The following is a 24,653-nucleotide window of genomic DNA, read 5'->3' as shown; positions in this document are numbered from 1 at the left end:
ATTTTTGGCCAACAATTTGGCCGGACAACATGTTAGGGCAAACGACTTACTTACCAAGAATTTCTAATCGAAGTTTACGTTGTTTTAAAATTGGCTATGCCAAACTAGCCGTTTAGTGATGAATTTCTCCCTGCGAAAAAATCACTCTAATAAAGGATAAAAGAAACTAACCGTCTTAATTAATCTAGATTGGGGAAGTCAACGTTAAATCATCTATTTCACCAGTCAAAATTTTCTGTATGAATTTCAAAGAATACTCAACAGAAACTCAAAAGGAACTTTCCGTAGATATTCCGAATATTTTCCTGTAGAAATTTAGAACAACAACAATGTAAATCTCCAAACAATTTTCTTTGGTAAATCCACGTAATTGGTAATTCCAAAGAGTCTTTGAAACTTGAAAGTAGTTCTCATGGAAAATCTGAAAATAATTTTGAAATGAATATTCTGGAAAAACTGGAAATCTTTCGTCAAAATTGAGGTGAAATTCAAAAGATTCTCCCGTTATTGTCTTGAAAATATCCAAAACTAGTCAAACCTAGTCGAGTCAAGTACGAGACACTGAAGACGACCTTACTGTTAAGGTTTAAATACGTATCTGTCAAAGTACAATCAAGTGGTGGAATTAAATGGGATGGTACAAAAAGCTCGTCTTATGACAAGTGTAGTCAAACCTGCCCGATCTTGCTCAGGTTGCTTTTTCGACCTTACTGTAAATCGTTTAGTGGATGATGGCAGCGTAGCCCTGTAGATCGATTTCAGTTTGAGCTTGGAGGTTTTCTCCAGAATTCATGGAAACATAGCAATTTTGAACTTGTCATAAGACGAGTTCGTACAATCCCATTTAATTCCACCACTTAATTGTACCTTGACAGATACGTATTTCGACCTCAACAGTAGGGTCGTCTTCACCCAACTAACAATTTTGGTGCTAAAAGCTTCAACTTCTAGCCTTTGGCTGTATAATATTTGAATAAAAGAAAAGCCTCCGCAAATAATCCCTTAAACTTCAACTCGACTATTACCCAAATATCTATCAGCTAGTCAGTGTGCCGAATATATTTAATCTTTTATCGTTTATGCAGCTTTCATATAGTCATAAAACAGCACTGTCTGAGCTAGCAACAAAGCTTATCGGTTAAGAGCTCATGTATGTAACTGAGTTGCTTATTAGCAATTTCCCATATTACGGTGAGTAGCATTCACAATGAAAACGTTTTTGCTGTTGTTATAACACTAACAATATAGCGTAATGGCGCTATAAATGAACTAACGAAGCTTTTAGGCAACTTCTGTATTTTTAAAGATTACTCAACGTTTAAGTAAACCTTATATTGCTTCTTTTAATAGCATATCAGTATGGTACGTCAAAACCGCTATGTTTACATTTGATTTTTGTTGCCGGAGCTGTGCATGAGCTATTGATTTCTGTAATGCAGCTACAAAGGTATTCACCTGCTCTTATAGCAACTGACAAAGCGCTGTCATTAATGATAGCAGATAGCGTAAGAAAACAAGCCATTTAGAAGCGATATTTCTGTTGGCGGCTACTGTTAAACGATTAGCAGCAAAGTAGCATCTATACAGATCGAGAAAATGTTGCCTAAAAACAATTTCAGCGATAGATGATGGATAAAAGTAAGCCAATAGAACATGCTGATAGATGTTTGAATAATGGTTGAAATAATGCTGAAAGCATAATTTTTAGGCTTATGTGCTGAAAGCAGCATGTAGGCCTTTTTTTTAACGTTTATACAGCATGAATCTGAAAATAGCGTTTTTTTTTCCCCTTGTCGGGTATATTTTATTACTGCGACCATTTTTTTGATCTATTGTAATATATTCCCCTTTTTTTTCTTGCTATGTCATTATGGCGTATCGCTATTGGAAGTGATCGTCATTGTTTGACTAACAGCTTCTCCCCAACACGGCTCAGCTTTTCGAATGAAATGCACCACCGAATTGGGATTTGTTCTACCAAGCTCAAGTGGTTCTATAAGCCCTTGGTAAAGAACTTTTGTCTAGTTCGAAAAATTGCCGGACAACGGCATAACAGATGCTCGAATCTTCTTTTCTATGTCGCAGAAGCGACATAGATCATTCTGAAGTTTCCTATAAGCTTCAAATGATATCGACTCGGACAATGACCTGTAATGAGACACGAATAAGTGCTTAGGTCTCTTTTAGATAATTCTAAGATGTTGCGAGTCATGGCAGCATTCGGAGTGATAAAACGTTTCGTTTGCCGGGGATTTGTTGCGTTTCTAATATTGGTTTCTATTTTCATAGTTTCCCATACCTTCAGCTGCATACGTAGAGAGGAAGTTGGTAAGATGCCAAATGTAAACCGACTTGATGCTCCGAGTCTCGCCGGCATATCGGCTTTTCGTTACCATCTATTCCACAGTGTCCTGGAACCCAATATAGATTAACTTGGTTCCGACAAGACAATTTTTGGAGGGACTGAATGCATTCCCAAACTTGTTTTGAAGTGCATGTTGCCGACTTCAGAGCATTCAAAGCTGCTTGGCTGTCGGACATTATGCATATATTTGAGTGTCTGTAGTTCCTACGCAAACATATTACAGAACACTCTAGAATTGCGTGAACTTCCGCTTGGAATACGGATGGCCAACTTCCCATGGGAATCGATATGTCTATCCCAGGGCCAGTAACTCCTGCTCCCACATGGTTGTTCAATTTTGAACCGTCAGTATAAAACGTAATTGATCCTGAACGAAGTGTTGGTCCTCCATTCAACCATGTATTGCGCCCAGGATCAATTACTTTGAATAGTCTATTGAAATTGTATTTTTCTCCATCCAGTCCTCATTGTTTATTACTAGGGAGTTTATACTGAAGTTTTTAGAATGCTAAGATGACCCTTAAGGTCACCTCCTAAGAGGTTTTCGGATCTTCTGATCCTCAAGGCAATCTTTTCAGCTTCTAATTGTACAATTTGATGCAGAGGAAGCATGTACAGTAAAGCATTTAGTGCACTCGATGGTGTACTGCTCATTGCACCTGTAATTGAGATAGTCGCTAATCGTTGAAGTTTTTCGAGCTTCATCTGAGCACTCTTCTCTTTCGTCTTTGGCCACCAGACCAACGAACCATAGGTAATTCTTGGTTTTACTATAGCTGAATATATCCAATGGATCATTTTCGGCTTAAGTCTGTCTACCAAAAGTTCGTTTACTAATCCATAGAGCATTTGTCGCTTTATTAATGGCGTGTTCTAAATGCATGTTCCAGTTAAGTTTGCTATCAAGAACTACGCCAAGGAATTTGACTGTATTTGAAAGTTCCAATCGTGTACCTTTCAATATCATGTTGTTTAGTGAGAATTTCCTCCTACGCGTGAAGGGCACAATAGTGGTTTTGGACGGATTTACACTCAATCCTTCTCTATCGCACCATGTGGAGACATAGTTTAAAGCAGTTTGCATTCTGTTGGCGATAATGTCATTGTATTTGCCTCGTACTATTATGACAATATCGTCAGCGAAACCAATTACTTCGAAGCCCTGGGCTATAAGGTATTTGAGAAGATCATCTACTATTAAAGACCACAATAAAGGTGATAATACGCCTCCTTGTGGGCACCCTTTGATTGCTCTAACACTAATGTGAGAGTTTCCAAGGTTAGCTGATATTTCTCTTTGTTAACATTTCTTTAATCCAATCTACAATGCATTTATCGAAGCCACGATTTGACATTGCCTTTTTATGGAATTATGAGAAATGTTGTCAAAAGCTCCCTCTATATCTAAGAAAGCAGCAAGAGAAATTTCTTTTGCTTCAAAAGATTTTCTAATTTTGTAACAACTGCATGTAATGCGGTTACTGATGACTTACCTTCCTGATAAGCGAATTGGTGTTTGCTTAACGGTAGTTGGGTTAAATATGATGACTTGATATGTTCATCTATTATTTTTTCCATTGTTTTCAGTAGAACGGAGGACAAGCTTATAGGCCTAAAGGATTTTGGTGAGGTTTTATCCTTTTTATTTGCCTTGGGGATAAATGTCACCCGTACTTGTCGCCAAACTGATGGAATGTAGCTCAACGATAAACTTGCTTGAAACAGCTTTGTGAGGATAGGTATTAAAATTGCCTTACCTTTTTGCAGTAGTACAGGAAAAATTCCATCACTACCCGGTGATTTGAAAGGTTCAAAGGAATCTATTGCCCATTCAACCTTTCTTTCAGTAAAAATTTGTGTGGCCAGAATACGTGCATCGTTCCTGGATCTTTCTAGCTCAGTCATTTCGTTCACTGTTCCATGAATCTGATGGCTGATTTCAATGATTTCAGTTCCTATTGCATTCGCATTTAGGTCTTCATTTGAACTGATAATAGACCCCGGAAAATGAGTGTTCATCATCAATTCTAAAGTTTCACTCACAGATGTAGTGAATAAGCCGTTATCTTTCTTCAAAGTACCGAGTCCATTAGAATGATCTTTGGTTAGGATATTTGCAACCTAGCAGCTGCTGGAGTAATTTCTATGTATTCACATGTATGCCTTCAATGTATCCTTTTAGATCGCCTAATCTCTCGGTTGTAATCGGTGAGGGATTGTTTGTATTGTTCCCACTGTTGTGTTCGCTTAGCCCGGTTGAAAAGTTTTCGGGTTCTTTTGCGCAAGTTTTGTAGTCTGTTGTTCCACCATGGTGTGTCTCTATTTATAGAGCGTAACTAAGGGGTACAACCCTTAGTTTTGGATAAGCCTAGAAATCTGATTTGAGCTTTCCTCAAGTTCATCCCAAGAGTTTAAGTTAGATACAAATATATTTTTTCGGCATCTAACTTAGAATTATATAGCTCCCAATCAGTTTTTCTGGGATCTTTGAAATATTGTGTGAGTTGTTTTCCAGCCTCATACTCAAAATGATATGTTTATGATCTGACAAGGATTCTTCACTTGAAACATGCCAGTTATTTATATTGTCCGAAATGAATGGACTACACAGCGTTAAGTCAAGAACTTCCTGCCTTACTGCGTTCATGAATGTTGGAGCATCTCCTCTATTACATATATCTATTTCATTTTTAGAAATGTAATCCAAAAGGTACTCACCTCTGTTGTTGATGTCCGTGCTGGCCCATACGGTATGATGAGCATTGGCATCACAGCCAATTATGAACGACTTGTTTTGTTTTTTACAATAAGAAACGAAAGCTGCTACTTCTGCTGGAGGTACATCGCTCACGTCGCCGGGAAAGTATGCTAAAGCAACATATATACCGTTGTCCCATGGATAGTTGGCACCTCCATCATGACCGCAACAATATCTCTTTTGATGAATTCTGTAATTGGAATTATGTTTATTCTTCCGTTCACTAAAATGGCAGCTCTTGGTGCAAGTTGCCCTTCATAGTAAATTAGCTTATTGAAATTTATAGTTATTCCAAGTATCCTACTATTTATTGCCCATGGGTCCTGGATTAATGCGACATCTAGTTTGCTCTCCGTGAACCTTTTGCAAAGTACGGCTGATGCTCCCTTTGCGTGATGGAGGTTCACTTGAATGAACTTGATATTTTATTGAAGGTCCTTTTTTTGTTTACCGCTTGCATGGGGATTTAGTATCTCCCTGTCTTTGGTTTCGCGGCCTCCTTTAATTGGATGTTTGTCTACTTGGACTTTAATGTCTCGGTACATCGACTTAATCCGTTTGTTTGACGTTCGAGGCTCATTCTGCTTATGAACGTCGGTGCTTGTAGTGTGGCCAGAAGCATTATGGTTTGTTTTTGTCCTCTCTATTCCACTCGGTCCCGGGATATGGACAGATTGATAGACGATCATCTTGTCATCTCCAGTTCCTTCTCGTGTCATATGAGAGTCATTTTCATCCCTATGCTTTGGTCGTTCACTACCTTCTTGCTGATTTTTTCTGCGGAATTTCTTCCTCAGGGTTGCATTCCCAAATTTGTAGTCGTTAGTAAAACAACCTATAGGGTATGCGAAGAAGCACATCCATAATTTTCTTTGTTATTTACTGAAAGATTTCTTTCAGCCGGAACTTGAAAATGGTCACGGAGCTAAACTAAACTTTGATTTATTTAACTAGTTGTTAACAAGGTGACCGTTCACGTCAAGCAGTTGCTTAATACTAAAGTTTTTCTCAACACGTGTTTCAGGCGTTCAATGAAAGTCGTCGCCTACTGCGATTTCAAATTCAAAACTATCACATAGCGAGGCGATCGATTTAAACAAGTCGCCGCCTACTTCGTTTTCATTTACATATGTCAAAGTGACGGTGATGACAGAGCAGCGGCCATTGAATCAGGAGATCAGGAGTTCGAATCTAGGTAGCAACAAAATTGATACTTGAGTTTTCACCAAAAAACCTTGAATAAACTCATACAATGCTTTGTTTTCTTCAAAAAAGGTTCATATTACATAAAGCAACGATATATTATGAATTATGACTTGTGTGAACAAAAAATCATAAAGCAAAATCTAAGTAAAGTTCCAGGGTCAAAATATAGGGGCATACCATTCCGACTAAAGAGTGAATACTGAGAGGTGTCTGATATCGTTATCTGCATGTTTTTAACAATGGATGCATACTTCTATTGGACAACTGATTATATTTCATCAAGCCAATTACTAGGTATATTCAATTCCAAACATGAGCGAAATTAGGGCCACTTTTGCGCGAAATTAGGAATCATCCTATTTTCAAGCGCGAAACAAGAAACATACAATGGTCTAAGATTCATTCCGATTTTTTATTTAGCAGCAAAATTTGCAAGTAACATTTTAACCCAGAATCATTCTACTACGTGATGCAGTAGCAAATGTTCCCAAACGGGCACTACATGTTTTTCTATAAACGTTTCAACTTTGTCAGATCTCAAGTGCGCGAAATTAGGGTACATCACGGTAATATAAAGTTGCAATAAAACTAGCAAATTGGTGGAGAGTTTCCGAGTCGATTGATATCGAAATCTCAAAAATACATCAGAAGATGAATGCGCTACTAACGTTCAAAGTCTTACATGATTTCGTTACAATCCTCCGTTTTGATATTTTCATTTACCACCCTGTATCCAAGCCTTCCCCTTAGACGTAGTCTACGGCAAAAAGAACGGTACATTCGTAACAGTGTCCAGTCGCCCTATTATACGGACATGAAGGCTGGACGTTAAAACATGCAGACTACCGAATTCTCGGACTGTGAGCGGAAAATACTGCGTTCAATACCTGGCGGCGTGGTGGAAAATGGTAAATGGCGTAGACACATGAGTCACGTTACAACTCGTATACAAAAAATCAGGCTGATAAAATACGGCAAAATACAGACAGAAAACAAACCAGCAAAAGTGATGTTTAGTAGTGCACCCGGAAGATGATATCGGCTCCGAAGTATACTCTGCACTTGCTGGCTATACCTATGCAATCAAGGAAGTTGGGCATGCGATTGGTGACCCAAGTAAAAGCGACGAGCGGGAGTAATGACGTTACATTCGGTTTTGCTCCGAGCAACACGAAGTATACAAGCATCATAAATCCCTATCTCAGGTGTGACTAAGCCAAAATTTACGATAAAAAGAACACAAAATAATGTTTGATAAGGTCGAATAATAAAACAATGCAGTCATCAATCGACCAATACAAATCTTCTACGTGTGCGACTCAATTTCATAATGCATTATAATTTCTTGCACATCTATTCGTTTGGTTTATAAATACATACATATTAAGCTGTTCAGAATGATTAATATAATACGTTTTTGTTTTACGTTAAATGTTTAATACAAACATGCATACTTACGTTTATTCTGTTGGAACAAAGCGACATCACCCGCTACCTGAATCGGCATCCTTTTAAGCGTCTCCAGGTGGTGCATGATGGAATTGCTGTAGCGAACGGGAATGCTTGAGCGGCACCCCTGCGGTTGCCGCCATAATCTCCTCGATAAAACTGTCCCCATTGTGAACAGTTGTCCCACCTAGAATGATTTTGTATCCGTCCTGGTTGTACCGATGAACTGCCAACGCTTCCTCGTAGGTTGTCCCTCCGACCACGAACACCACAATTTCCTGTGGAGGCCTCCGGAAGGGCAGCTCGTTGCCCATTATCGGGTAAGCTGCGTCCAACGGCCGACCCCTTGTTACCTCCTCCAGTACCTCCTTAAGGACGCAGTTATGCTGGGTGTAAACATTCTCAACTCCCTTAAGACCCTTTATTAGATTACGGGTCAATTTGACGGCATCCGTGATCTTCACAGTGTTGAATAGCTCCTGTCGAGCGCTGGTACTGATGTACTCTAACATTCGAGGGGCGATATACGCCCGCCCTCCACGGTCTTGTAACATCTTCAGCAATCCAGATGTTCCGCAATTAGCATGCCGCTCGTAACGCATAGAATAAAGCAAAATAAGACGAAGAGCGTTTTGTAAATTTATTTTTCGTCGCTAACGGAGTCTCTCTTTACCCGTTGCAACTGTGTCGAGTGATCCGCTCGGCACGCAATCTCTTGCTCAAGCTCGGATATTTCAAACAGCTGCTGCTTGCTGACCTGCAGCGACAGCTCGCTAATGAGCACTAAATGCTTCGATACCGTACCGGACATCTTCTTGAACTGTGGATATGTTTCCACAAAGTTCTTCATATCACTTATACTCTCGATCTTTTTCTGATCGTGCACCTTCTTCTGGAACTCGTCCATCAGCCCCTTGATAGTAGTGGCAATTTCGCCAAAATTGGAGTATAGATTAGCGGCGTAGAACTCATCCTGCTCGGTGGACAAAACGATCTCTTTCAAATCTTTGGGTACGCTTTGGACGCCAGAAAGATCTACTCGCTGTTTGTTGATGGTCAGTAGCTCATGTACCATCGCTTGATAGGTCCACTGGTTAAGCAACGGTGTAATGGGATCGTCTCGGCGATCCAGAATCAACAGCATCGGAGGCGGAGACCCATCTTCGGGTGGTCGGAAACTGAACAGAGCTGTTTCCTTGTTAATCGTATCGTGTATCTTTTTGGCAAGAGTTTGCGCCACACTGGAGCTTGATTTGTAGCGGATGGCAGGTCGAAACTTGAACGACAGTAACACACTGATCACGCCTTGAACAGTACGTTCAAGGGCTTCCGGATTCCAGGAGAGAGACTGTAGGCATGTTGGAATGTTGAGAGAGAAAAGATTGGGATTCACCGGCAGATAGTCAGCATAGATCTCTTTCACTTCACGAACGGACTCGCTTTCGTCACTTTCTGCGAGGGTTTTGATATCGGTACGAGGAATAATATTGCTGAAATCTATATAATTCGAGTTAGTAGGTACCAGGTGCATTAAAACTTCAGCTTAACCTCAGAGAAGTAATTTTAAGTGATAATGGTCAATAATTAACTTTTTAAATAACCCAGTGTTTAGATTGGTGTATTGGAAATCAATCAATGACTATTTCCCTCTAATTCCCAATATGGTTTTTTAGTCTTATGTTTAAATCAACGAACGATTAGGTAAATAAGTTGAAATCAAAATGCCAAAATACTACTTACTAATATAATAACAGCCATATTTCGGACTCTTGAGTTCACTTTGCAGGCGCAGAATGTTGTCCCTTGTTGGTCGTATAAAAACAATACATTTCAAATATTTGAGCCGCTCATTCGAGCGCCCGGAATCGATCCTTTCGAACAGGAACACTTCCTTCTGAAGCATCTCCGACTGCGAGAAAGCCATCGAAACTACGCTGGTCTGGAAATTTAACATGACATGAATATTTTACATACGATCTGGCTGCACCATATGGCAAAAACAACAGTAATAGGTCGTTCACTTCACTTCTCCCTCAAAGCACTTACGGTTTCGCGATCCATCATCAGCATTTTCATTCCGGGACCAGCATCTGCCACCATTTTCTCCAGGTACAGCTGTACAGCACGAATTACATTCATTTTTCCAATATTTGTAATTGCATCAAAAACATGAAACTTAACAAGTTTTATGCAAATCGTTCAATTTTTAAGCATTGAAAATGTTTCTTTTATTCCTGATGATTAGTGAATTCGATTTGCTTCGTACTGTTAAAAATCTTAAAAAATGACGACACGACATTTGTTTTGATTCTCGCATGCAGGTTTTGATCTCATTTGAAAATTTTGACAAACACAAAAAGTCTCCACATTCCAGGGTGGCCCGGCAATGAGAATAGATGGACCTTAAGGTGACACGGGAAGCACAAACAATCATCAAATCGTCATCAGTTCATCATTGAATGCTTAATTTTTTTTCTACAAAAATATGATTTTGAAAAGGTATCACCAGTGCGTGCTTACTCGCAATCTACATGCTGATACATTTCAAGACAAAAATTTCAAAACGACTTATCTGCTTTTGTAAACAAAGATTCAAACGTCGATTTGATGAATCTGATTGCACTCCCACGCAAACCAACACCATCAATAGGTAGCTGAAGGTTTCCGCTACCTGTTGGTGGTGTTCATTTGCGTGGGGATGCTATCATATTCGTCAAATCAACGTTTTAATCTTTGTTTACAAAAGCAGATAAGTCGTTTTGAAAATTTTGTCTTGATTTACAGTTACACAAAAAGAAAAATCATTAATAATTTTTTTTTTAAGTTGCGTTGGTTCTTTTTCGTAGAGAGTTGCATAAGTTCAAAATAAAAGTACGCCAACTTTTGCAACAATCATGATTCAAAAGTGGCATGCCACTCTAAAATTAAAAGTTTGAACATTCAAATCTAAATTGTAGAACTGTCAAATGAAAATGTTCACACCGTGAAAAATAGTGATTTATTTTCATTCAAAACAAAGCTAATTTTCTAATTAAAGAAACCTCCCCGCTCCCCTCGTACCATAGATATAATAATCAAGATGTTGGGGTCAGAGCAAATTAGTACTCATTTTGTGGTTCCAGTGTACTAAGATTTCGGTACCCAGCGGTACCCGGTATGACTAAGCAATCCTTTGATGAAAATTTGAATTTGTTCTAATTGTTCGCCGTCGCCATGGGTATCATCGTGTTTGTTTGTTTATGATTTTCCTGTGGAATTGGGTGATGTCGACAAATATCATTCATCCGAATATAAGTTTCTTGTATTCACTAATTATTCTCTCATTTTAGGTAATAATCGGGGATAATTCGAAGAATCAAAAAATACAAAAAAAAATCTAGTGATGTTATGCTCGACTAGCCCCGTGGCTATACCCTCTCAGGGTCGGCGACTTGCTGGAAAAGGACTTAACAACACTCATATGTGCGAAGTGAAACGTCACGAAATAGAAGACCACTCACAGACCAGTATACTACAGGGCTGACGTTGGTTGTTCCGCTTGGCATTCGTGGCAGGTTCTTTTGCCTCGGTTTATCAGTCGGTTTACGTGCCCGCTGGCGTGTAGGGTTCCCGGTAAGCGGGCGCGAAATCACATAACCTTACCTTCTCCTCAGTAACACGCGTGCTTGCCCACCCACCGCGTCTGATCCAGCGAATTGATTTCTAGGTCTCGCTAGTCACCAGCACGGATATCCTTTGTCCGTCACATGGTGCCCGTTATGTATGCCGAAAGGTAGTCAGGGGTTGCTATTGCCCGACGACGAACGCTTAACGCATCAGTTCGGATTCCAGCCAGCGGGCCCAAAACCACACAACCTGACTGGGTCCTAACCTAGAAAACGGGCGTCCAGCGGTCATGTGACGTGTGACCTAGCGAAATTGGCGAATGGTACTCGCTGGTCACTGGCGAATCGTGTGCAGTAATTCTCAAACTGGAACAACACTCCACTCCCGGCTACGAGGGTGTCAGCGAACTTCATTTTTCACGCGGTAACAACACGAAATTTGTTACGGCAATTGTTGTCTTCAACGGACACCAGTAGCTTGGTGAATGGACTAATTCCGACTCCCGGGTATTGTCTTTTTTCCGCATCCCCAGTTCTCTGCATACTTTGACAGTAATTATTATCCTTCCATTGCTTAAGGCTTCCGTGTTGTCGTATCTCACTTTATAATACAAAATTTTTTTTCCAATTGATGAAGAATATTATTATAAATTCAGTAGAAAATCGAATTATGGCCGCTATTGAAATTGGATTTTTCTCACAATCCATACGTTAAACCTAATTTCGGAAGTAGTGCGCTGTATAGCACATCACCAAATGAAAACAGCGCACTACTTCCGAAGTTAGGTTTAACGTACGAATTGTGAGAAAAATCCTTAGAAAAATCCAACTTTGTTAGCGGCTATAATTCGGATTTGCACTGAATTGATAATAGCTAAAAATGTTAATACCTAGTTAATCAATTACAATATATGTGTATCTTATTATCTAAACCAATCGGAGTTGTATCCACCTTGTGACGAACGTTAACCGTAACAGTGATAAGGCTCGACTATTCCTGTTTCTAAATAATCGGGTATTTTGGTCGTTCACAACTTGCTACGAACAAACTTACAAACAATTCGTCTTGTCCGTAGGCAAAAACCATACGTATTAGATAAATAAACGAGCTTGAAATCGCCAATCTCTACCCACCTGGTCCTTTCCTTCAGAAAAGGGCATCCGTGTTTACCCTTCAGCGAATTTGAGTTCTGTGGATTTGCTAGTCACTGACATACGCTGCAATTATCCGACCTTTTTTATCTCATCCGTAGTGGTATTTTTAAATTACCAATCCAAGGGACGTTGATGCCACCAGTTTCGACAAATAATAAGTGGGCGCTAAACCTGACCAGTTCCTAACGTCAATTACGCATTGGATACTACTCCTAGGAGAGGCAAGTTAGTTTCAGTGTGCGATTTCGACTAATTTGCGACTTATTTCGATTGCCCTGAGATATTTGTCTAATACTCGCTTCGCTATGACTCAATTTTTGTCTTACATGTTTTCCATGCCCTAGCGTGTTACTTGTTGTCGCTATTTGAGAAAATTAAACAACTAATGATTGACTAAGCAACAAACGCAACAACATTGCAATTGAACGAATTAAAATCGAATCTCAATAGCAGCCTATATGTAGGTAATGGATTACGGAGATATTTCTGAAAAACGCCCGAATATATCTTGTACTTCCAAAGAAAGTCATGCAGAACCACATACCTATGTGATTTTTCGATATATCGGTAGTAATCGGAAGGAAATGGAATAAATCGTATCGAATGTATGGTGTAGTCATCATCATGTTGGAACAACCAATACAAGCAGTTTCAGGATAGTAATCATACATCCTTATATAAGTAACCAATCAGGAATCTATATTTTTGTGAGCCATGGTTAACTGTTTAACGATTTTTACTGTTAACACATCCCTAACAGGGACATTGACACATCACAGCTTATTATTCACTAAGTACTTCCAAAGTTACTGACTGACTTCATCCTGGATTCAAATTTAGCCACCTTCTGATTGGCAGCTGAGTAGCCTCGTATTTGTTGATGTTGATATATCGACTAGAGTAGCCCCTATAAAAGGTAATCTTCAACATTATATGCAAAAATAATTAATTTATGAAGTTCTTTGTTATTTAAGTATGGATTAAATATGTAAGCAGAGTATCGTTAGAAAAAAATTCAGGTTCCATAACAAGCTGTATCAACACTTTTTAAATTGAGGAGTGCAACAATATTCATACGTCCACAAAATCTCAAAACAATCAATAGATTTGAAGTATTAGTCAGTATTCAGACAATAAAACATGCTAAGATCCCTTTATATCGTTTCCATTATAAATTAATATACACATATCGCAATGATTAGCTTAAATTTTTCATTTTATTAGGTCCTTCTCTAGTATTTTTATCACGCATAAGATGTCAGCTGCAGCACCTACCGCCACACGATTTTGCGTATTTCAGCTCAAGATCCAACCCGTGGTGAGGATAAGGGTGTGCCTCGTAGCTATCTGTACCCGGATAAAAAAAGTACTATTGGTTCAATAGTGTAAACAATTGAATTACCATAAAATGTACGGTATACAATAGGATACATTGTTTCTTGATGGTTGCACAGATTGTAACAACACTGAGGATACAGTACATCAACATATTTCTCTAATGTAACTATACTTGCAATTGTTTTTGAAACGTTTTCGTACATAAGTTTCATACATTGATAACTTTTGAAACGTTTCTTTACATTGCATATAAACTATATAACAATATTTGCCTCAACGCCAAATATGCATGTTTTCCCTCTAAATTGCATTGTTGAACAGTAAAGCTGTCACAACTGAGAAATTAAATTCGTATTGTTTTACTATACAAATACAATACAATCCATTTTATTTTGAACAGTTTTGTTCGGATATTTCAACAATATATTAACCATACACTCTATTGTGTGACGAAAAAAATGTATGGGAAAATCTCAGATTTTGTATAGTTACGATACACGGAACCGCGAAACAACTCACTTTACGGTTCCTTTCACTCAAATCCGCCCTTGCGTGGAAGAAGCCAAAAATAAGTAAAATGCGAAAAAATCCGGTGAGTACTTTGCCTTTACTCCCGTGTTGAATTTCCACCCACTATGATGTTTCACCAACTCAAATTTATGTTATTTTCACTCACTCGAGACTATGGTGAAAACAACTCAAATTTGGCTTCTTCCACGGAACAGCATACGTTGGGTCGATGCAGCTCTCTTTGTTTATAATATCATTCATGAGAGGGAGTGAGAAAACTACCTAATATTGAGTTAAAAATTTGAACTTCGTACTCAAAGTTGAGTTCTTTAAACTTTTTTTTTAGGTTCTTTATTTTTTCTGTGTACTTAACAACCCGTACATTCTATTGCGAAAACTTCATTTACATTTGAGTAAATGGTTCATAACAATGCATTCTAATGTATTTCTATGGTTTCATTTACAATATAATCTATTGCCAATTTAATGTTATTAATAGTAGTGTTACAATAAATTGTATTGTTATTCTACTGTATTTTTTATTCGGGTAGGCATTGCAGTATAATTCTCCTGGCGGTTATCTATAAAAATACAAAATCCTCCAGTACTGGCAATTTTTATATTATTTGATTTTAACAATATGACTTACCTGATGTGTATTCCGGGATGAACAGTGCCAATTGCCACTGCCTAGACACCGATTCCGTCGGCAACGACACCGCTCTTTAATCAGAGAATATAGTTCTGGAGGCCATTCGGACAAAAAAAAAACTTTTCTGTTTTGCTGTCGTATACGCTGTTGTGACTCCAAGGGAGAGACGTCGACAGCGATAGATAGCACCAAAGTGCAAAGTTTGAGGCACTATGGGTATTTTTCTGAATTATTTGGCAAAAAAGTTTTGAAATGTTTGATACAGTGCACACTTAAAATAAATCACCGAATTCGGTAAAATTTTACCGAAATCTCAACAGCAGAACTGTTCGGTAAATAATTTTACTGATTTTCGGTGATTTTGACAGTTGAACAATGGAAAAAATTACAAAAAATCTGTAAAATAATTACCGAACAGTTCTGCTGTTGGGATTTCGGTAAAATTTACCGAATACTGTGAAATGAGTTAAGTGCAGATTACGCCATTAATTATACAGTCGCCTCTCCACATCTCGATATTGAAGGGACCATCGAGATAGGGAGAGATCGAATAATGGAAGGAAGATCTATAAAAGCTCGTTGCTATGAAAAACGACAACAAAAGTCATTTCTTGTTGTTGATGTGTTTGTTATTATCCAAAGATGGTCTAGTAGCCTAAAAATTTGAACATATCGACATAAGGAGAGTGAACCCAGAGCATAATCTGATCAGAGCACATCGAGATAGAGAGTAATTGAGATAGGGAGGTTATCGAGATGTAGAATGCCCAAATGTATGTAAATTGAAGGGACCGAGGAAACCATCGACATATATGGAGACTATCGACTATAGGGAGAGATACCGAGATATAGAACATCGAGATGTGGAGAGTCGACTGTATAACAAAAAGTAACTTGATACCAATACTCATACATTCAATTTTCTTTCACCACTTTAGCACGTAATTAATCTTGTAAGTCGTAATCTGAATAGGATATTAAACATAATTAGATAAATATAAAAAAGTAGGCAAAACAATATTTTCAAAAGTATATTTATTGATTTTAATGATTTTTATGTCATTTACATTTTAAATGAGGTATTATCAATTTCCCACCTTATCGGCCGCGACGATTTGAAATCGTCATAAAACAAATTGACGCCAAAATCGTCGCCAGCAGAAATGGCCATAAGATCTGTCAAATCAACTGTGAACAAAATTTTATATACTCAATAATCACATTATTTCCCAAAATTGAGCCCTGTTTTTAATGCAGATTGACATTATATTCTAATAAAACTAACATAATTTTAGAATAAAGATGTTGGCGACGATTTTGATAGTGCCTAAAAAATGGTCGGCGCGTTTTGTTACCAAGGAAACAGACAATAATGAATTCAATTTATTTTTAACCATGTAATATTCCATAGTGCCCATGCGAAACGGAGAAAATAATTTTTATTTTCATTTCCCTTTTTAAGGATTTTTTCCCCATGCATTTTTGCATATGCGATGTTTTTGGGATTTGGGCACGGAAAATCAAAATCCCGGCCCCCTTTAAAATACACGGGGACCAAAATCCGGCGGAAAATTTTCCCGAGGTGTAAGGGCCGATGTCCACGTAGCGGTTTTTCAAGCTGCGTTGACGCAGCGTTACTCGGCGTTGAATCAGGCTGGGAATGCACACGACAAGCGGTAATTTGCCGCAAAACTTCTACCGTCAAATCTATCTGTCACGCCAAATGTCACGCACGGTGATACTTTTTCAAAATCATATTTGTTGTAGAAAAAAATAAACATTCAATGATGAACTAATGACGATTTAATGTTTGTGCTTCCCGTATCACCTTAAGGGTCTCCACAAACCTAGGATAGGATGTGACAACTCAATTGAGACTGCCTTGTTGTTTTTTAGTCGATTGCTCTGACGAGGTGGTCGCCAGTGCATCCAAATTAATTTGGTAGAGAATCTTCTAATATCATGTATCAAAACTTGATGTTTTTCTTTCCGTTCCATCCATTATTTAGGTAAGAGAACCGGAAGACTAACAGAGTGAAGTTTTTGCTAATGAAAATATGACTTTGAGATCGAAAATGGCAGAAAGGTGCTTAAAATAAACAGTTTCAAACCTTTACAACGCTTTAGATAAATTTATGAGGCCTTTGCAGTTCAATATAAATTAATTTTGTCCCAAAAAACGAGAACTCAAACATTTACGTGTTTTGCTTAATATCAACTTTACAAACCAGCAACACGGCTAAACTAACAACATGCTGCCTTACGACAAACGTTCCGCCACCAATCGAAGTAATCGATTGTCATTTTCAACCAATCAGCAACCGGTACGATTGTGACAGAAAATCGGTACGATTTTTAATGACTACTTGGCACATCCTATCCTAGCCACAAACCATATCAATGACGCTCGTCAATGACTGTCATCATTGCACAAAAATGACATATTTTTTTTAGCTTTTTTGACAAACCGCGACAAACCGCGATCTGAGCCGAAGGAGTTTAACTCGGGAGCGGACTTTGTTTCTCTGTGTTACTTTTGTTAGTAAAATAAAATATCTCGAAATTAACTGTCAATTGGTAATAAGCAGTGACAAATCCGTGAACTCCGTTAGCGGAAGTGCCGTTCTAGTGTAGTGTGGTAAAACTCGAAAGGAAAACACTGGGAAGCTGTGATTGAAACTTTGTTTTCAGCAGCCGACGGTCGCTGTGAGGGGTCAAGGTGAAAAGCTGATGTTGCAATAGCATTCCTTGAGGTGAGTCTGTTACTATAGGAGAATTTGAGGTTAGGAATAGTTGATGTTTGTTTTTGAAGACGTTTTTGATATGCGATAAGTAAAATATGAATATTTTCTAGTTCGGATTTTCACTCGAGGCAATGAATCACAATCGCAGCAAGTTCACATCGTTCAGCGATCTAAGCGGGGTTAATTTGAGCCGAACGCTTAGCAGTCCGGTGGCGGAATCGACACATCTAGAAGGCCCAAGCAACAACAGAAGTGGGTTGTTTACCAGTCCGGCAAAAGGAATGGCCAGCGTGAAGCGGAAACCAACTTCGCCGCTGTTTAATAGCAAGACTACCTTCAGAAGCAGCGGAAATCTAAATTCGACCGGATTTGGGCGGATTGATCCTCAGTGAGTTTTTTAAATGAATATTTTTAACTATCGAATTGTGACAGGGATGGCAGCGGGTTATGCAAACATTGGTTAGTTTGTTATACATCAGCAAAATATATAAAAAAAATTTAGAGTTATTTCAAAAATTACATTTGCCAGAACCAAAAAACATTTTCTGCAATGAGTGTTTGTAATTTTTTTAATAATTATTTTACCGTTTCAGAGTTTACACCGATGCTCAAAGTCGAGGGTTGGTCAATCGATTGGTGAAGTATCATGACAGGACACAATCTCCGTTGAATAAAAGTCAATCTATGACTAGCTTATACAACAAACCGGGTCAATTCCCTGTAGTGCACTTGAAGAAAACCGAAATCAAGTATTCGCCTCGGCGGAACAATTCCGTGACGTCGGTTCGTATCGCTCCACCGGAAAAGTCCGTCTTTCAAGCCAACACTCGATCCAACATTTTGAGAGCCGGTTCGCTGTTGATTCCAGCGGAGCCACATATGAAACTGGCCAGAGGTTCCCAACCGGATGATGAAATCGACGCAGAGAATCGAGTTATAGCTCCGACGGCTGAACTGGATGTAGCTCCGACCAAGAGCGTGCTGGATGCTTTAAAGGAAATTTCACGAAAGAGAATCAACAACGAAGAGCTGGATGCGGACCGAATTAAAAAGCAATGCAAGGAACTGTCAGAGGTAGATTCTGGAGGTGGAGGTGGAACAAAACGTGCCAGAGAACTCCCTTCATCGGCGTCGCCACCTTCAAAAGGATCTGGAGATCAGCAGCTTCAGAAGAAACGATTGTGCAGCAAAAATAATGATATTTTAAGTTCATTGAGTTCCAGTTTGGTTATGAGCACGCCGAAAAGGGTAGAGCCCGTTTCTTCGAAGCCACGTGAGCTGAACATGGATCAGACTTTTGCAACCAATGTAGGAACGCCCTTTGGCTCGAATGCCACAGTGGTGGCCGATAAAAGAGCCGAATTACGAGAGTCGGTAGTTTTGAGTAGTTTAGAATCCACATCGTTGCCGCAGATAGTTAGGAGTGTGCCAGAAATTATGCCGCCGATTAAACCTAAACCTTCTCAGCCGAAGATTACTCTATTCAACAAGAAGTATGACGATACATTGGTCAGGCAAGTGGTGAGCGATAATGAGGAGCAGGATGATGACGAAGAATTGGGAGGCCGGATTAGTTTTATAAAGCCGAAGCAAAAGTCGCCGATTTTGAACAGCGATAAGGCAGCTTTACGGCAGGTTGAGAAGTCAAAACTATCATTGATTCTTAGTTGCCTCAGCGAGGACTATGATGATGAAGAGGAACCGCCAGAACCTATAACTAATGTTCCAATTGTGGCGAAAGATACAGTTGATGCTTTGAAACCGTCACTGGGTAAGGTAGAGGATAAGAGATCGGAAGTGACTGTCCCGAAACCGAGCGGGATTGCAGCTTTGATCAGTGAACCCATCAAGGATGCCGGCTTAGGTAAAATTGAACCTCCCAAGCCGGTAATCGTTAAATCAAGCGAACCATCAAAATCAACGGGACAATTCAGTTTTGGAACACCAACCAAGCCGACGGACATCAATGCTACTTTTAGCTTCCAAACACCGACCAAACCTGCATCAACCTCAGCGGACACCAAACCTCTAGAGAAAGCTACTTTTTCGTTTGGAACCACAGCTGCTCCAGGTATTAACGCCCCGAAGTCCGATGCTCCTCCTGCATACACTTTACCGGCAGCTAACTCTACATCAGTTCCAATTCCGGCGACACCTTCCGGATTTGGTTTCTCAACTTCCCCGAAATCAACGATCACCACAACAAATACGGCTTCCGTTACTCCAAGTTTAATTAACTTCTCACCGGCTCCGACATCCAAACAGGACGTTCCAAAAGTGGTTTTTCGCTTCTCCCTGCTATTTCTACAAACGCATCGTCAGGCAGTCCTCAAAACACGTTGAGCATCGCCCAGTCCTCTATTCCTACCTTCGGCAGTGGTTCTGGATTTAGTGCTTTTAAACCACTATCGCCTACAGCGGGAACAACGACTGAATCCGCTGCAGTTTCATCGTTTGGAACCATTGCTGCGACACCACCCGCTTCAACATCAGTAACAATCACCAACATTCCAACTCCTGGTGGTTTCTCTTTCGGAACAAGTAGCATTCTGAAAGCTACAACTGCAGCGGCATCCACGACGACAACCACAAGTGCATTCTCTTTCGGAGGAGCGTCATCTGTTGCTGCCACACCGGCGACGGCAGCACCTATTTTTGGTGCGTCTTCCGCGGCACCGAAATTCGGGTTTGGTTCAGTCCCTACTGCTACCACGGCTTCTATCGCTCCCTCGTTTGGAACCGTAACGACGACTTCTACTGTTCCCTTGTTTGGAACCGCAACGACCACTACGGCAGCCTCATCCTTCGTAGCACCGAACGCTCCACCAACAACGGCGCCTCCACCTTTCGGAAGCGTATCCACTTCAAGCATTTCCTCGGTAAAGCCACATTCTACGGGCATTTTTGGAGGAGCCGTTGATACTAATACACCAATCACATTTGGTCAGGTGCCATCTGCGAGTTCCAGTTTTTCGTTCGGTTCTGGAAATAACACCGCGGCGTTTTCGTTCGGAAATGCCGCCACATCAGCACCGGTCACAGTCACGACAGCAGCCCCAGTGGCGGCCAACAGCAGTAACGTCTTTGGAAGCGGGATTAACAGTGGAAACGCGAGCTCTGTGCCGAGTTTCGCTTCGGTACCTTCGTTTGGTACCAGCCCGGCTCCGGTATTTGGTGCCGCCACCAGCTCACCTGCGTTCGGTGCTTCCGTTGCCAGCGCGACATCGACGGCTACTGGCTTTGGAGCATCCCCAATGTTTGGTGCCGGGCCCGGATCGTCAGCCACAGCCGCTAATTCAAGGTATGTTTTTCATATAGACAATTTTTGTTTCATATTTTGTGCTTATTTCAACTAGAATTGCTTTCCACATGTACACATGTTTTAATTCTATTTTTTTTTTCCTCTATACCAGCGCCGTATTTGGTAGATCCTCCACGGTTACATCGCCTTTTGGTGGGACCAATTCAACACCGGCAGCGTCAACAACAAGCCTGTTCGGGGGCGGCACTTCCAACAACAATCAATCCAGTGTTACTTCCCCAGCATCCGCTCCATTCTCTTTCGGTGCTTCCGCAGCGACAGTGCCACCAACGACCAATAAACCTTTTGCATTTGGCGGTAATGCCACTGTCAGCAGTAACAACAGCTCTGGTGTAAGCTCCTCTACTCCGGCTGGCAGTGTTAATAAATCTAACAGTTTCAGTTTTACCGCGGGATCGAATTCAACGGCAGCACCAGTTGCTGCCAGTGCATCTGCGTTCAATTTTGGTGTCGCTTCGAACGCAACCAACTCTGTTATGCCTCCGCCAGCATTCGATAGTAACACTGGCAACACTCCATTCTCCTTCAATACCAGCGCAACTAATAATAATAATCAGGCGACCGTTAAGCCGTTTGCGTTCGGTACGCCTAGTCAAACCACATCAACCCCGTCAGTTGGTGGTGCCGGAATATTTGGAGGGCCTGGCGGAGGATCGGCGCCTGCGTTTAACTTTTCCGCCGGATCGAACCCTGCTGGCAACGCTCCTAGTGCCGCCGTTCCAACTGCATTCTCATTCACCGGTGGCGCTGCTGCAACAGCAGTATCAGGAGGTCCATTCGCTATGCCAAACGGAGCAGCACCCGGAGGTGCCCCCATGTTTAGCATCGGCACCGGTGGTGGTTCGAATATGCCCCCAGGAAGAAGGCCAATTCGAATGGCAACCAGACGTTTAAAGTGAAGTTATTAGCCGTGCAACTTAACGGTATGGATGTGTATGTTTTTGGTACTATTTTTTGAGATCTTCGGTAGTTGCAGTTTTGTGTATAGATGATAAACCTTTATTATGCATTCAATGTTTTTCCTTGGCATATTATTCTATCTTTTTTTCCTAATGTGAAAAAAAATCTCTACTTAAATTTTTGATCTGTTTTTCCTATCCGAAATACGATTATGCACTCATCAAATTGTCATGTAAAACAGTTAGTCCAATAGTAAAATATTTAATGCGAAAAAAATAGTTTTCTGAGGAAATGGGAAGAAAGAAAGCTTTCACTACAAGTTAGAACCCTCAATTTTCATTGTTGTGTTTAGATAAATGTAGACATTTATTATTGCCTTTGTCGGAATTACTCTTGACTTAACTGTTTGCCGTTTACTACGTGCATTTTATCAATCTCACCTCCTTCAGCCGTTGGGATATCTTAGACACTCTTGTTGTAGTAGTGTGTGACGGTGTAAATCTGGTCATATCGTCAGGCTCGGTTTAATAGTGAAGCAGACATATGACGTCCCACCACGGAAGCGCTGAAAAGCGCATTGAGACTGATGCCAGTTAAGTCTAAATTATGGTTTTGGCAGCGCGCGTTAATGGACTTTGCTTTGGTTATTGCTATATTTTGGATGCGAAGGCTTGCAGTCGAGACATTCTTCTCTCTTAGTAAGGGCGGGTGACACAATAGAGGTAATAAGCTATAGAGGAAGATTGTCGCTGTCGTCACTGGCGAAACATCTTTTGCTGGTGAAGATAAGGCACTAAATGTCAACGAAGGAAAATCAGTACGTTTTGACATATAGGTACCCAACATGTTTGGGAACGATATCAAAGGGAACCGCAGCGACAATCGTCCTCTATAGTTTATTACCTCTATTGGTGACACCGACCTGAAACGGTAAGTGGGCTAATGGCTAGGCTAAAAGATATTTTAGTTACCAGATAAACATTGTCGCTGTCCTCGCTGTCCGGAACATTTCCTGCTGGCCAGGATAGGGGATCTAAATGTCAATGAAGGAAAAATATATACGATTTGACAGTTAGGTACCACACTAGGGTGGTTCAAAAAATCGATTTTGCTCCACAGCACTCATCTGATTCTGTATCATGTTCTGAGTGTCCTCTGAAAATTTGAGCTGATTTGGATGAAATTTAGCACAAGCCGTTTCAAGTTTTCATGCAAATTAGTATGGGGAAATTTATTTTTTCATTTGCAACAGTTATTCGCGCTCGAAAAGTAAACGGTCGTATAAGTGACGATGCCTGACGAGAAGAACATTACCGGCAGCAGTGGTGATAATGTGCAATTGGAATCGATCACTGCACCGCGCCTCCAACCGCCGAGTATGAGCGAATCAAATATCGAGTCGTATTTCCTCTCGTTGGAATTTTGGTTCGCTGCTTCGGGCATCAGTGCAAACGTTCACGACGCGCGCAAATATAACATTGTGATGGCACAAGTTCCACCCAATAAGCTCTCGGAGCTGCAAGCAATTATCGACAGTGTACCTTACTTACTTATGGATCCTGTACACCTCCGGTGGTGCAAAGGGCCGACTTGAAAGATCTCCATCCTGAGCGATGCCCGGCTATCGCTTTAACCTGTTGCCAGGTTAGATTTCGGTCGACTTCTTTTATTTCTTTATTGAGGCTTCGCCGCCATGAGCCTCTGGGTCTGCCTCTGCTGCGATGTCCCGCTGGGTTCCAGTCTAATGCTTGCTTACAGATTTCGTTTCCGCCCCTACGTAGAGTGTGGCCGACCCAGCCCCACTTCCGATCCCGAATTTCTGTTGCTATCGGCCTCTGGTGACAACGACGATGGAGCTCGTTGTTTGAGATCCAGTTGTGAGGCCACCAGGCCCGAATTATATACCGCAGGCATCTGTTAATGAACACCTGCAGCCGTTGAGTGTTCTCCACTGATACACACCATGTTTCGCTAGCGTATAACAGCACAGATTTCACGTTAGAGTTGAAAATTCGTATTTTGGTGCGTTCACTTATCTGCCTGTTTTTCCAGATATTTCTTAAACTCGCAAAGGCAGCCCTTGCTTTCTTGATCCGTGCGCCTATGTCGATCTTGGTACCGCCGTCTGACGCCATTTGGCTACCAAGATATTGGAAGCTTTCAACATTCTCCACTGGTTGCCCGGCTACTGTGAAACTGGAAGGAGTCACCGTGTTTACATCCAACGATTTGGTTTTGTTGACGTTGATGACTAAACCTGCCGAGGAGGAGCGATCGGCAAGGTCGTTGAGCTTACTCTGCATATCAGAGCGCCGTTGCGCGAGTAGTGCAACGTCATCCGCCAATTCGAAGTCGTTTAGGTGCTCCATGGTTATAGGCTGCCATAACAGCCCGCGGTTTGGTTCACGGTCAATCGCATCTACCAGAATCTCATCGATTACGATGAGGAACAGTAACGGTGATAGAATACATCCTTGCCTCACACCAGCTACGACCCGGATAGGGTCGGACAGGACCCCATTGTGCAGCACTCTACACGAAAAGGCCTCGTACTGTGCTTCGATGAGGCTGATGATTTTCTCAGGAACCCCTTGCGTCTCAGGGCGCCCCACATATTCTCGTGATTGAGACGGTCGAAAGCTTTTTCGT

General features: G+C 40.7%; 1 protein-coding gene and 1 pseudogene across 1 annotated transcript; one reads left to right on the top strand and one right to left on the bottom strand.

The window, feature by feature from the left end:
- Positions 1 to 7,648: 7,648 nt before the first annotated feature.
- LOC134226581 (vacuolar protein sorting-associated protein 45-like) lies at positions 7,649 to 10,088 on the bottom strand (annotated as a pseudogene).
- A 7,426-nt stretch (positions 10,089 to 17,514) lies between these two features.
- LOC134226483 (mucin-2-like) lies at positions 17,515 to 22,280 on the top strand. The gene is given in 5 exon segments (XM_062707291.1): positions 17,515 to 17,791; positions 17,893 to 18,170; positions 18,376 to 20,057; positions 20,060 to 21,083; positions 21,196 to 22,280. Coding segments are annotated over 4 exon segments (3,771 nt in total). The 5' UTR covers positions 17,515 to 17,791; positions 17,893 to 17,913; the 3' UTR covers positions 22,004 to 22,280.
- The last annotated feature ends 2,373 nt before the right edge of the window (positions 22,281 to 24,653 follow it).

This window comes from Armigeres subalbatus, chromosome 3 (assembly GCF_024139115.2).
Source record: "Armigeres subalbatus isolate Guangzhou_Male chromosome 3, GZ_Asu_2, whole genome shotgun sequence".
Lineage (NCBI taxonomy): Eukaryota > Metazoa > Arthropoda > Insecta > Diptera > Culicidae > Armigeres > Armigeres subalbatus.
This window is presented reverse-complemented; position numbering and strand designations above follow the sequence as displayed.